The 14,340-nt window shown below is 41.8% G+C and overlaps 1 protein-coding gene across 1 annotated transcript in view; it reads left to right on the top strand.

Moving 5' to 3' along the window:
* The window catches only part of ACE2 (angiotensin converting enzyme 2), a 118,145-nt gene extending 106,848 nt beyond the window's left edge, over positions 1 to 11,297 (top strand). Inside the window, exon 18 of the mRNA XM_063449146.1 lies at positions 9,379 to 11,297. Within this exon, the coding sequence (XP_063305216.1) occupies positions 9,379 to 9,550 (172 nt within the window). The 3' untranslated portion in view covers positions 9,551 to 11,297. The remainder of the gene's footprint in view (positions 1 to 9,378) is intronic.
* The last annotated feature ends 3,043 nt before the right edge of the window (positions 11,298 to 14,340 follow it).

Below are 14,340 nucleotides of genomic sequence, written 5' to 3'. Positions count from 1 at the left end.
TAATAATATTATGAATTAACGTTGCTCTTGCAATCAGGTTTAGTCAATATGTAGTTCCAGTCGCTTAGCATAAACTAATTGTATAGGATTAAGCGCTTAAGCTACGCATAAGATTAATGTGCAAGTTCGATATTGCCCTGTTATATGGATTTAACTTAAAGAGTAGGAACACGCTAAATCAGTGTGCGTTTAGCTGCGTGCAAAGTTACAATTTCCAATTGCTTACTAGCACATTTTTTAGTTAGCAGGCTTAATGAACATATAAGTAGGTTATCGCTTAAAAGTAACATGCTAGAACTTTTGCACATATTTTTAAAGTAAGAGAAATAACCTGTCGATCAAATGAATAAGCAAACATGCGTCTGGATAATCGTACAAACAATATGCTAATAACATTGATAAGAAATAAACTATGCTAAGCCTATTAATTATCGCGCTAAAGGCAGCAACATGAAGAATTTTTATGCATGTATGAATAATGCATAATACAGCAGATTTTAAAACCCCTGGCAACGGTTATGAACGAAAAGGTAAACGTTACTAGTGTGTTTAGGAAAGTCCAGGTATGGTTTAAGCATTACAGCCCCACTGTGTGTGAGGCCTATTCAGCTGCATCTCTCCTACAGATCGATCATCCAATCCCTATACGCAGACGGGTGTAGGAGCAGTTGAAGAGGCTTAACTGGTCAGCCATGCAGCCCTTCGTAGGCCTGGCGCCTCCTCGGCCCTGGATCAGTTTGAGGGCTGGTATCTTCAGGCCACGAGCCTGGGGTCCACTTGGGTCCAGGGTCTTTCCCGACGGGCGGGTGCGGCGAGCCTTGCGGGTATCTGACGCGGGTCGTCGTGCGGGTTCTGTAGCCCTCCGTTTATGTGGCCGGTACCTGCGGGTTGGTCCCCTTGTTGCCCTCTGTCCAGGCGGGCGTTTCAGTTTGGTTGCTGTGGGTTGACGTTTTTTTACGCCCCTCATAGGCTTCCCGATCCTCCCAGGGCTGCTGGTTTGCCTTTTAGGTGGGTCAGGGAGTGGTATGACTGTAGCTGGTCGCATATGGGCCATGAGCTGGGCCCAAAACTTATCAAAAATGATGTCTAGAGAGTCTCTCGCTTTAGGAGTGGGGTAATGTGTTACATGCTGCTTCTGCATGTTACATGTGCGGTCGTCGCTTTTGGCCGCCATTTTCAAGGCCTTCCCTTCTGGTCCGTCTGCTGGAACCGTCGTTTGCAGGTCAGTGTCCGGGTTGGGCCTGTGTGGCGGGGACCGGGATGTCCCCCACCGGTCCAAAGGGGGGGGGGGATGTTTTGTGTGTGCTCGTGGCTCGGGGTGTTGAGCGGGAAGCGGCCGCCTTCCCAACTCCCCTTCTCTCACTTGCCTCACTTGTTTCGGGTCCCGGGCTCTCCGGGAGATGGGGCCGGTATCAGTGGGTGCCTACCGGGTTCCTCCATCTATTGAGCCCCCGTTTGTGTATTTTCCCGGTATGTGCGCCCTGGTTTTCGGCGTGAAATTCCCCGTTCAGCAGGAGCTCGAGCTGAGCACGTCTTGCTCGCTCGCTAGCCAGGCTCCGCCCCCCAGATTATTTGCTTGTTTGCATTTTAGAACGTGAATAAATTTTCTTTAAAGGGGTTTATTCACTGAACAGTGTATCAGTAAAATTGCCAAATTGCACATTTTAGGGAAATGCATTTAATTTTACAACTGTAATTTCTCCACAATTTCCATCTCTTTTTAGTTGTTACCCTCATCTTTTCTTTTTTTACTAAAGTGTCACATGCAAAAATACACTGAATTGCACTATTACCGAGGGTCATTTACCAAAGGGAGAATTGTCAGGAATTCAAAATGAATTGTCAGGAATTCAAAATGAATTTCAAATTTAAGGCCAAAGTAGCTAAGCGTAAGGCATAGTTGGCTTGGAGAATTCCTAACAATTCTCACTTCAGTGAATATCCCTGAAAGAGTAATTATTAGTTTTGTTGCTAGAGAGTGTTGTGTCTAGCTTGTAGAGTGCATGGACTACTTTCATAGGCTTTGTACTGTGGAAAATATAAAAACTTGTGCACATTTAACTATAACAAAAACAAGTGTTATTTACTTACGTGTTAAGTTGGGAATGCAGTGTATATTCAGTGTGAATTTTACATTTTGGGTTTAAAATAACTGAACTAGAAAAAGTCATGGTAAGCTATTGTGGCGGACCGCCTGGCACCCCGACTGGTTGCCTCCGCCAATCACTGCTTCCTAGTAACTCTGAGTACTTCTAAGCACTCCACCCGACACCATTACCACTGCAGTCCCGGTGGCCAGCGTTACAGCTTGGCTGGGGTCTCGCTGTCCTCAGCCCACCCTGGACTCAAGTCAGGGATCCAGCTTCCAGTGAGACGACCTCTACTCCAAGAGTTTGTAGCAGTATGCTCTTAAAAGAGCAATTGATAATAATCCAGAGTAGTTAATATAGCTGTTCCCTCCAAGCATGAGACGAGGCTCTATGTTGAGGGTGAAGAAGAACTGGTGTAATGGGAGCCACACACTGCCTTTTATGTGAATCCCCATGCAAGGGGTTTACCGTGACATATTCCAGGGGCATTCCCCACTGGACCTGAGACGAGACTAGTTACGGCAAACATGCCAAGGACACTCCCACACAAAACAGGGTAATCCCTCCCCTGTGCCTGAGAGATAATTGAGTCAGGAACTGTACTAAACTCAATTATCTCCAGGCACAGAAAAACATACATTTTAACAACATCCCGAAAGTACTCCCAAAACACATGGAAACCCCACAAAAGTTACATCCCCTGATAGACCCGATCTGGGTGACCAACATATCCAAAAATCACCCAGATCAGTTTAGGGGTTCTGGATTTTAATGGAAGTCATAGTTTTAGCCGACCGTGCACATGGTCCTATGCCCAAAACAGTTCCAGGAATTCAGGACTAACAGTCGGTCTCTCTTTCTGGAGTACAAAAGTACATTAATCACATGAACGGAGCCTTTTAAAGTGCATTGGGTAAGGTATATTGCAGGGCCTATAGTCCTGAGGCAGGAGGCTGACAAGCAGGCTCCTCCGGGAGCCCTTGGCAAGGTTCTGTTCGCCACAGCTATGTTCTCAGTTTAGATATTTTGGTCTAAGATGTGAATAGTTTTGTATATAGTGTATACATTACTTCTGTGACAGACCGCCTAGCACCCCGACTGGGTGCTTCCACCAGTCGGATACTCCTAGAGCTCACTGAAGACTCCAAGCACTCCACCAGACACCACCAGCACTGTAGTCCCCACTTCCAGCGTTACAGCTAGGCTGGGAACTCACCGTCCCCCACCCACCCTGGACCCGAGACCAGGACCCAGCTTCCAGTGGGTGAACCTCTCCCACTCCAGAGAGTATAGCAGGAACAGCTCTTATAAGAGCTTGTGATTACAGCAATCCAAAGAACAATCCCAAGAGTAGGGATTATAGCTGGTATAGCTTCCCTTATGAGCACGAGATGAGGCTCTGTGTTGAGAGTAAACTGGAACTGATTTTAATGATGCCACACTTGGCCTTTTATGACAATCCCCATGCAAGAGGCACTCCCTATGGACCTTGTGGGGAACTACAATACAAAGTCACAGACCAAAAGTACCCCCAAAACACATGATATGCCCACAAATGTTACATCCCCTGACAGCCCTGATCTGGGTGACCAACATATCCAAAAAACATCCAGATCAGTTCAGGGGTTCAGGAATTCTATGGAAGTCACATTTTGACCGACCGCACACATGGTCCCATGCCCAAAACAGTTCAAAAAAATCAGGCTGTGCAGTCGGTCTACTTTGGGGATTCAAAGTAAAATATAAAATACTGAATGTATAGCTTTGGGAGTAGTCTCAGTTTATACACACACAAACTTTTAAGGTGAAATGGCGCTAGGCAATATGCACATAAAATCCCAGTGCGTCTAAAAACCAAACCCGTGTTTTAGTCACCTAAAAACACTTACATATGAAATTTTAGACAAAAGAAAAGGAGTTTCTGCGCACACTTTGGATGTTTGGATATTTGGTGTACTCTGCAAAATAAACAGCTTACATAGGGCAATATATAAAATCCCAATATTTCTTAGAGCAAATAAATAGAAGCACTCACACTTTAGAGAGCCATATCAGTCGGCTCTCTACTTTAAAGGCACATCAGATGATCTTTGTAAAGTGATCTGTGCAGGTAGGTCCCACCAGATAAAAAAAGAGACGTTTTTATCAAACATAACCAAAAAGCAATATCCTGTACGTTCCTTCATCTCCTGTGAATCCAAAAATGTTATTTATTTATTACAATGTCCCTGTGGTTTACAATATGTAGGGAAAACCTCCAGATTATTAAAAATTCGTATAAACGAACATATTAGATATATAAAAAAAGGTTTTCCCAACCACAGCGTGTCGAAACATTTTTTAGAAGCCCATCAATCAAATCCAAAAGATCTAGAATTTATGGCCATTCAAAAAGTTTTAACAAATTGGAGAGGGGGAAATGTTGCTTTAAATCTTAGCAGAAAAGAAAGCTCTTGGATTTTTGATATGCAAACTTTATACCCAAGAGGGTTGAATTTAGATTTTGACATAGGTCCGATTTTATAAAACTGTTGCCTGTTTTAGTAAGAAGTATTTTTTAAAGATTTTTTAGATTATATATCTCTTATATATTATGTATATTTTATGTTTAATACATATAATAACACCGTGATTCCTTTATCTCTTTTTCTCCCACCTCCTATTGAGCTAAACTGATACTTTGTACTGGACTTTGAACTTTTATTGAAATATTTTCTTTATGTTGCACATTCCCTTACCCTTGTACGTTTTTTGCCCACACGGATATGACGTTTGTCACATGTAATTGTGAATACATTGTATTGGAATACGGAAGAATGAAAATACCCGAAAACGGAAGTGACGTATCGGCATGAGCCGGCGGATGTGACGTATCGGCAGTAAGACTGATAATCACGTGAGCGGATACGAGCTTGTGAAACGCACGGCCATGATGAGAAGGTCAATTCTCATGGACTGAAGCAGGACATAACGCCATATTGGATGGGAACAAGCACCGGAATCTCCTTATATGGGCATGGAGGGTGGGAATTTTTTTGTATACACATATGTTCGCAATATTTTAATTAGATATGTAACATAAAAGCAGAAACTGTTGATGTAACAGCATTGCACCTGAGGAAGACCAAGAGAGTGGTCGAAACGCGTTGTGCTTATTTATTGTTTTAATTGTTAATAAAATACTTGATTACCAACTTTTCCTGGTTCCTGACTATATCCAGACGAAATTTGCTGTCCGTTTCTGGTGGGACCTACCTGCACAGATCACTTTACAAAGATCATCTGATGTGCCTTTAAAGTAGAGAGCCGACTGATATGGCTCTCTAAAGTGTGAGTGCTTCTATTTATTTGCTCTAAGAAATATTGGGATTTTATATATTGCCCTATGTAAGCTGTTTATTTTGCAGAGTACACCAAATATCCAAACATCCAAAGTGTGCGCAGAAACTCCTTTTCTATAGTCTCAGTTTATGTCTCTTGTTCAGAGTCTAGTCTTATCGAACACTGTTCGACTCCCGTTCCAGTAGCCGAGCATCCGTGGAAGGTAAGTAGTTAGCGGTGTTCCTGCCATCCACTATCCGATTTGAGTTCCATGTACTCCCACAACGTTTACCCAGTGTCTCCTTTTCTAATGACACCACCTCCCCTTGTCCTGTCTTGGTTGAAGTCCATCATGGCTCTGTTCTTGGTCCCCTTTTGTTTTCTCTTTATACTGCCTCTAATGACAAATGTATTAATTCCTTTGGAATGCCGATGACACCCAGATATATTTTCCCTCCCCTGACCTCTCCCCAATTCACCTAGACCACGTAACCCCTTGCTTACTTGCATCTCTGATTGGATGTCCACTTTCTGAAACTTAATCCTAAATTTTAGCTTCTTATTCTTCCTCCTCATAACACTGATCTTCCTCCTTTGCTCTTTCTGCAAGTGGGTGATGCCCACATCAGACCGTCCTCACAAGCTTGCTGTCATCTTTGATTCTGGTCTCACATTTACACCCATATCCAGTCTGTTGCCACATCCTGCCAATTCCACCTTAAAAACATTGGCCAGGTCTGCCCTTTCATATGCAGTATTCTGCTAAGGAGCTTGTTCATGCTCTAGGCTGATTTATATTAGGGATATGCATGGGGAAAATATTTGTTCGGTTCGGCTTTCCGAAATTCGGGACTTCGGCACTTTGGTTCTGTTCAGCACTTCAGAACTACAGAACTTCGGCACTTTGGAACTTCGGCACTTGGGGTAAGTGTAGCGTTAGGATTAGGTTAGGGGTAGGGTTAGGGTTGGGTTAGAGTTATGGGGTAGGGTTGGTTTAGGATTAGGGGTAGGTTAGAGGTAGGGTTAAGGGTAGAGTTAGGTGTAGGGTTAGTTTAGGAGTAGGGTTAGGTTAGGGTTAGGGTTGGTTTAGGAGTAGGGTTAGGGGTAAGGGTAGGGTTAGAGGTAGGGTAGGGATAGGGTTGGTTTAGGAGTAGGGGTAGGGTTAGGTTATGGGTAGGGTTAGGGTTACCCTACCCCTACTCCAACCACTAACCCTAACCCAACCCTTAACCCTACCTCAACCCCTAACCTTACCCCAAAGACTAACCCTACCCCAACCCCTAACCCTTCCCCAACCACTAACCCTACCATAACCCTACCCCAACCCGTAACGCCAACCATCTCCTGTTTTGACACTTTTCAGAAATCCGAAGCATTTCTGCACTTCGGAAATTCAGCAATTCGGTTCGGCATTCCGAAATTTCTGACATTCGTCCAGATTTGCATTCGGAACGACACAAATTGCACATGTCTACTTTTTATCTCCTGTTGCTCCTCTAACACCTCACCCTTTCGCTTCCTATACCCTATCGGGGGTAAATCAAAATACTAACCTTTACCTATAAAACTCTAAACATCTCGAGCCCCTGTTACATTTCTTCATTAATTAGTGGGTATGTCCAGCTCTCTGCTTTGCTGGTGATCTTCTTTTGCTAACTCACACTTGTAGGACTTCTCGCAGATGGCTCATTTCTTTTAGAACAATCATTTAAGATGTCCTTAAAAAGCTTATCGCCTCCCAGAGTAATGTCTATTTCACAAACCTGACTCTTCCTCTTTTTTAATTCAGCACACTCCACTCCAGGTCTGCTACTTTCTCACCTTGTTGCTTAGTTACTATGCCCCTTTGATGCCATTCTTGTTGTGTTTGTATACCCCACCTCCTCTAGATTATAAGCTTGTTTGACCAGGATCTCAAACTTTTTGTTCCTGTAACATTTTGAAATTGTCTAGTTTATTGTTAAATTCCCCCCTTTATAATATTGTAGAGCACTGCGGAACAAGTTGGCGCTCTATAAATGCCAAAAACAATAAATAATTTATTATTAAAATTTTTATTGAAAACGGGGTTAGGGGTTGGACAGGGATACTTTAACATTAGGAATACATTTCTAATGTTATAGTGTTCCTTTAATTCACCATGGAATACACTGGTACGGTTTTCCACCATCCCCAAATGTATATATGACACGCAGAGTAAGAGACACACAGAGATTTTAAATTGACAGGATAATACCTGTCAGGGAAGCCTCTGGAACAGATGTGTAACCTTGATCTTTTAGCTATTATTGAACTACAAAGTCACATTATTTAGAATTTTTTGAGAGCTAGCATCTGAGATCCCGTGCACCTGTCCATATCTATAGTACAAAATGTAATGAATATACAGTTTTCAAAGGGATTTGCTCATTATTTATCAATGGTACAATGGAAAATTATTAATTTGCATACACAAACACACGCTGATGCCAGAGAATAAAAATTATAATTTTTATTGTTCTTGGAGCTTGCTATAGCTCTGTATAATGTTTAAACCCCAGACCTTGCTCAGCTCATTTTAAAGTGATGTATTCTATGTATTGCTTTATTTAATTGCAATCAGAAAAGAATGTCTGACTTTCTGTCTACCTGGATATACCGTATTTACTCGAATCTAATGCGCCACAGAATCTAGTGCGCACCTCAATTTTTTAAACCTGGAAGTGATATAGACCCAATATTGATCTTTGTTATATTCAGGGGAACCCAAATTGTTATTTTCAAGTGCACTTGAAGAAGTGTGACTTAGACACCAGACTTGTATTGGTTATCAAAATAAGCCTCTGACCCTTATTTTGTCAGTTGTGTTTTTATACATTAAAAGGTAAGTGCTTACGTGCAAATACTCATAGAACAGTAGTAGGAAGGGAGTGAAAGGGTAAAGGGAGTACAGATAAGACATAGGGATGCACGTCATGTACATATAACAGAAAAGTTCTGGGAAAAAGAAGGAACAGACTGATTTAGGAGAGACAGCTCAGGTGGGGGCTATCTGCTCCCGGAACTAGACATATATGGTCTTAAGTGTCGTTTTAAGCATTAAGCATTTCCTGAGTCCAAATTAGCCAATTTTAGTATAGGCTATCTAATATGACACCTATAGGCTTGAACCTTGGAATCAAAGATACTATTATACAACATTGTGCTACAATGAAAATGTTTATTGCCATATTCCATAGTAACATTGATGGTACTATCCTTTCGTAATATTCTTTCAGGAACCAAATTTGCTTGTAAGAATTCACCGGAATGTGCCTGTGTGAATTTGCCAGAATGCAATTCAACAGAACATTTCTAATTTTTCCCCGAATGTAATGTGCCATCGGATCTAATGCGCATTCAAAATTTGGAAAGTTTATTTTCCAAAAAGGTGCGCAATAGATTTGAGTAAAGGTTAAAGGAACTAAACATGTATAGCTTGGAGGGAAGACGAGACAGGGGGGATATGATAGAAACATTTAAATACATAAAGGGAATCAACACAGTAAAGGAGGAGACTATATTTAAAAGAAGAAAAACTACCGCAACAAGAGGACATAGTCTTAAATTAGAGGGGCAAAGGTTTAAAAATAATATCAGGAATTATTACTTTACTGAGAGGGTAGTGGATGCATGGAATAGCCTTCCAGCTAAAGTGGTAGAGGTTAACACAGTAAAGGAGTTTAAGCATGTGTGGGATAGGCATAAGGCTATCCTAGCTATAAGATAATGCCAGGGACTAATGAAAGTATTTAGAAAATTGGGCAGACTAGATGGGCCGAATGGTTCTTATCTGCCGTCACATTCTATGTTTCTATGTAAATACGGTAAATTGTTTTCATGGATCTGCTACTTACCTGAGGTACAGAAACTGTGGGTGTTATTTCTAGATTTATATGTATGAATATATAATGTTCATACAAAATTAACAAATATTTTTACGCTTTAGGAGAAGAAAAGCCATTGATGACCATGAAGTGGGAGAAATTAACCTATGTGATAATGTGGATAATGTGATGATGAGCAATATCGACAATGATTCATCATCCAGCTCAAGTTCAGAAGGAGACACTAATAAGGCATATGTGGATGAAGAGGAGGAACCAAATACTGCGTTTTAACAAACTCTAACAGCATCACTTTTGTAAATCTTACGTCATTGCCTTCTGTGGCTTCCTGCTCTGCTGATAAAGTTTTCTTGTTTTTAGATACCTCATCTCAGGAGAATGCCGTAACAACAATTGGTGCATCGTGACTCTGCCGCAAAAAAGCAATGATGGTCATAAAACCTCTTACAAATCACAGTTGCTATTCAAGACTTATTGCAGAAATGCCAAGTGGTTAAACTATTTTGGATAGTATTATATCGAAATCTTGATTACTTAAAGAAATGATATGCTTAATCAAGCCTTGTGGCAATTTTCCAACACTGCTGTATATTTTTGTGGGATTGAATAAAAGATGATTACATGTGTGTTAGTGACCTATCTGATAATTGTACGAAATCCTAATTATAGAACCCTATAGAACCCTATAAAATAGTCAATCTCAGTGCACTCATATATCATTTCTAAGAAAAACAAAGATAATACACCACTTCACACTTATAATTATGCCGCTAGTCACAGCAACATTGAAAAAGCTCTGTATTTCAGAATACATGTGGATGTCAGGATCCCCTTCAGGTTGGTATATGCTTTCTATGCAATTCGCTGCTGAAATGTACAGCAAATAGATTAAGGAAACAATTTGAGCATCATAACCACTACCGCTGGCTGTAGTGGTTATGGTGACAGTAGTGTTCTAGTGCCCTCCCAGAGTAATTTGTCAAACTGTTTGACAACTTACCTGGGCCAGCCACAGCCCCTGCTTCTGAATTTGTGTTACTGAGAAGGCGGTTGGCTCCACCGAACTAAGCAGAACATGAAGGGGCATGCTCATTGGCTGAGAGCATTGGTTGATTGCTCTCTGCCGTTGAGTTAGGTCTTGTAACTGGCCTCGCTTAGCTCAGTCAAGGTACCTAGCTTCTGCTGCATGAGAAGGCCAGATGCAGTGCAGGTGCCCATGGGACCCAGGTAAATGAAAACAAATAACATTTGACAAATTACATTGAGAGGGCACCTGGACACGGCTGGAACCATAACCACTACAACAGGCTGTAGTGGTCATGGTGCTTGGAGTGTTCCTTAGGGTGTAGGTTCCTGAAGATAATGTCTACCTCATCAAAAGATGTATGCAGCTATAGAAGGGCATACACCTGCCCCAATAACGACAAGAGAAATATGCAGTGTGATACCCTGGTGCATACAAATGCATTTTAAGTCACACCTTGCCTTTTCATTTGGAATAAACTGAATTTTTTTACAATTATGATACTAGTATATATAAGAAGATATATCTAGTGCTACTATCTATCCTGTATTGAATAAAAAAAAATAATAAAAAAAATGATTCCAATGTGACTACTCCTAGTCTAAAAGGAAATGTTTGTGTTATTAGTCATCTCACCCTGTTTATGGAATGACTGATCACTGTATAAACATAATGAACAAATATAACAAATACAATAAATAATAAAACACCAATTCTTGTGTACACACAAGACTCTATTCATGCTATATAGCAATTACAGGGATGGGCAAAGTCTGGCACAATAGATTAAAGTACTCCAATAGTATTCTGCTGGCCAAACATGCATAGAAGTTCCTGGACTAGAGCCTATCTTTGCAGTCTGTGTATAGTGAGATTGTGTGTGCCCGCGCATGCATAAATACATGTAGCCGCAAAAGCTACAGTATGTATACAAAAGATATAAATGAAGCTGTAATATAAAATGTTATGTACCCACATGAATGTATATTTTAATGCAGCTATACACTATGTTTAAAAAAAGTTCCATAATTTTGTTTTATGCAATAAAGTTTCTTTTGATCACATGTGTTTCTTCATCATTTAAAATGACATTGTATTTCTTGTACAAAAAAAAATAGAAAAAAAGAGACACTACAGAAGCACAAGCTTTGCAATACAGACCTTCCTTACAGCCAATATAGGCTCATACCTGGGCAGCCCCTCACTTTTTTTTTTTTTTAAATATATTATAGGAAGTTGTTTAAACCCACAGATATTTATTTATTTTTGGGTAGGGAGAGGAGAAAGCTAAAACAAAATAAGGGGGGGGAATGGTAGATTAATATACCCCAGCCATTGCTTTTGTGTGTGTCGACATAAATCTGTCAAAAAAAGGGACAGATTTGAAAACTGTTCTGTTTCAGCAGGTTTTGTACATGCCTTGTCTCCGTTAAGAAAGAGTTTTAAGGGACTCCAATCGCGTTGCTAAATGGGCAGCAGAGCCAGTTGCCCATTACTGCAGGCATGATATTGGCCTCTTAATTCAGAGGGCATCATTAGCTCATACCACCAGGGGGAGTTGTTTCAGTGTCCATAGTAGATGGCCATCTTGGAAGTAGCAGAGAAAGAGAGCCATGTCAAATCTAAGCGTATAATATATTTTTCTCTACCCCAATAGCCTCAGTGTCTGCCTGAGCTCCGATTAAGCAAAGGAATTTATTAAATGGAATGGAAGACAGCAGTGGATAGCAATACCAAGTGATCATAACATCTGAAGAAGGACCAAGACAAGGTGCACAAATACCAAGGACTGAAAGAGGAGTTAGAAAGGATGTGGAAAGTGAAGGCAGTAGTAGTCCCAGTTATGATAGGAGCACTTGGGGCAGTAACCCCCAGGTTCGGAGAGTTGCTTCAGAAGATTGCAGTTGGGACACCTGAGATCGCTGTCCAGAAGAGTGCAGTTCTAGGAACAGCTAAGATACTGCACAGAATTCTCAAACTCCCAGATCTCTGGTAGAGGACCAGATAATAAGGAAAACACCTGAACATGCTTAAATGGGGTGCTGCTGGGGGCCATATTATACAATAAACAATACACAAGATCAAGCGCACTCTCCTATCTACTAAACAGCAACTTCAATTGTGGTGGAATCTCGGTAAAAATTAATTTAGTAGGCAGAGATTACCACGTGGCATGTGTACGTGCATATGCTGACGTATCGATCAGTTGGTTGCACGAGGCAAGATACGATCAGTAGTGTACGGAGCATGTGCAAGAATACAGGATGTAGTATTCCCCTCCTCCATTGTGCTGGACAGGCCATGCGGTCAAGCAGGAAGTTAATTCTTATTTGTATTGATTGGTCAAGAGAATGCGCGGGTGGAGCTTAATATGGGAGGAGTTATGTGCCTATATAAGGAGCCTGCACTATTGTCCGGGGCTCAGAACTTGCTGTATTTTGGTGACATTAGTCCCTCTGAGTCCCGATCGGTGATCCAATAAAGAATCTCTTCCTTCCTGAAGAAACCTGTGTCCATCTCTCTGTGCTTGGCTTCCGTCAGTTTCTCCGGTATCATTTGGTGCATTGGCCGGGAAGCTCATCGTTCAACGGTAGCTGAGAGGCAGAGGCGTGAGACGGTCTATCTTTGCCCACGTTCTCTACGGCTGCACCCCTGAACTTCTGCGTGGACCTCCCTTCGTCTCGGCGCCACTGGTCTGTTGTCCAGGAGATCATCGGCCTCTACGTAAGAAGTGCTGGGGTGTCCCCGTCGATGAGTGTGAACTCAGGTTCAGGAACGAGGAGGTAAGACAACTGCTGTTTTAGACGGCAGACCCACTAGGGGTATACCGATTGTGTGGTAGGCCCATAAGGGGTTATTTGTGTATGGAATCTGCCCCCTCTGTCGGAGGGAAGGAGCGAAGGTGCACCGCTCAATCGAACGCTCTTTAGTCAGACCGTTTGATTTGGTTAGTCAGGCGGGGTTCTGGTGTAAATAGCCCTAGCCGGACACCGGTGTCTTGTCTAGACTAGCGTTCTAGGGTGTATATTACGTTCGCTAGGTCGGAGGGACCGGGAGACTAAGCGGCGCCTGTGTAAATTCGGTTCGCTAGCTCTCAACCTATCTTGGCTAAGTGGGAAGGCGTGTAAATTTGGAACCCACTAGATTTTTGATAGTAATCGACTAAGAGGCATCTGTGTAAATTCGGTCCTCTAGCTCGCTATATGTGGTGCTTGGGCAGTGTGGCTAACCAAAACGGGTGTACATAGTTTTAGGTAGTCCATTCAAGGTACTGGCCAATAGTTTAGTTGGGAATTGTAAATGTGTTAAAGATTGTTTAGTAAAGTGTATATCTTGTTAGATAGCGCAAGCTCAGCCGTCTAGCGAGAGTGCTAATAGTGTGTTGCTGTATCATAGTGCACGGTACCATAACCCTGTATATTTACTGACACTGTATATAAGTACTAATCATTGTCGTCTATTGCATGTTTAACACCATAACCACTAATAATTGTATTGTGACCTTAAATTGTGCTTTGACCTATGCTAACCGTACTGTAACCGCTATTTGTAAAAGACGATGTTACTGGGGTGTGTTATAGACGGGTAAATCATATATAGAGAATTATAGCGTGGGTGACTGTATAGTTTCTCCAAAGGGCATAATATTGATTATTTAGTGACTGGTGTAACAGCTGTGCGTGTACGGGAATTCCCTGAGTGTTTATTGTGTTATTGTGTACGTTTCACTTGGTAACCGTACCACGTGGTGCTGTTGCCAGAGGAAACGGGTGTGACTGTTGAATAGTACGCGTGCATAGTATTCGTTGTCAACGACGTTCCATTGATAAGTATGGGCGCGTCGGAGTCAACGATTCCGGATCCCTTAGGTTGTATGGTAAAGAATTTTAAAAAGGGATTCAAAACATGTGATTTTGGGGTTAAAATGTCTCCTGTACGTTTGGTCACTTTGTGTACTAGGGAGTGGCCTACTTTGGTTGCGGCATGGCCGCCACGTGGCAGTTTGGATCCAACTCTGGTACAGCGCGTACACGTGGCT

The sequence above is a fragment of the Pelobates fuscus genome, chromosome 1 (assembly GCF_036172605.1).
Source record: "Pelobates fuscus isolate aPelFus1 chromosome 1, aPelFus1.pri, whole genome shotgun sequence".
In the NCBI taxonomy this organism is placed as follows: domain Eukaryota; kingdom Metazoa; phylum Chordata; class Amphibia; order Anura; family Pelobatidae; genus Pelobates; species Pelobates fuscus.
This window is presented reverse-complemented; position numbering and strand designations above follow the sequence as displayed.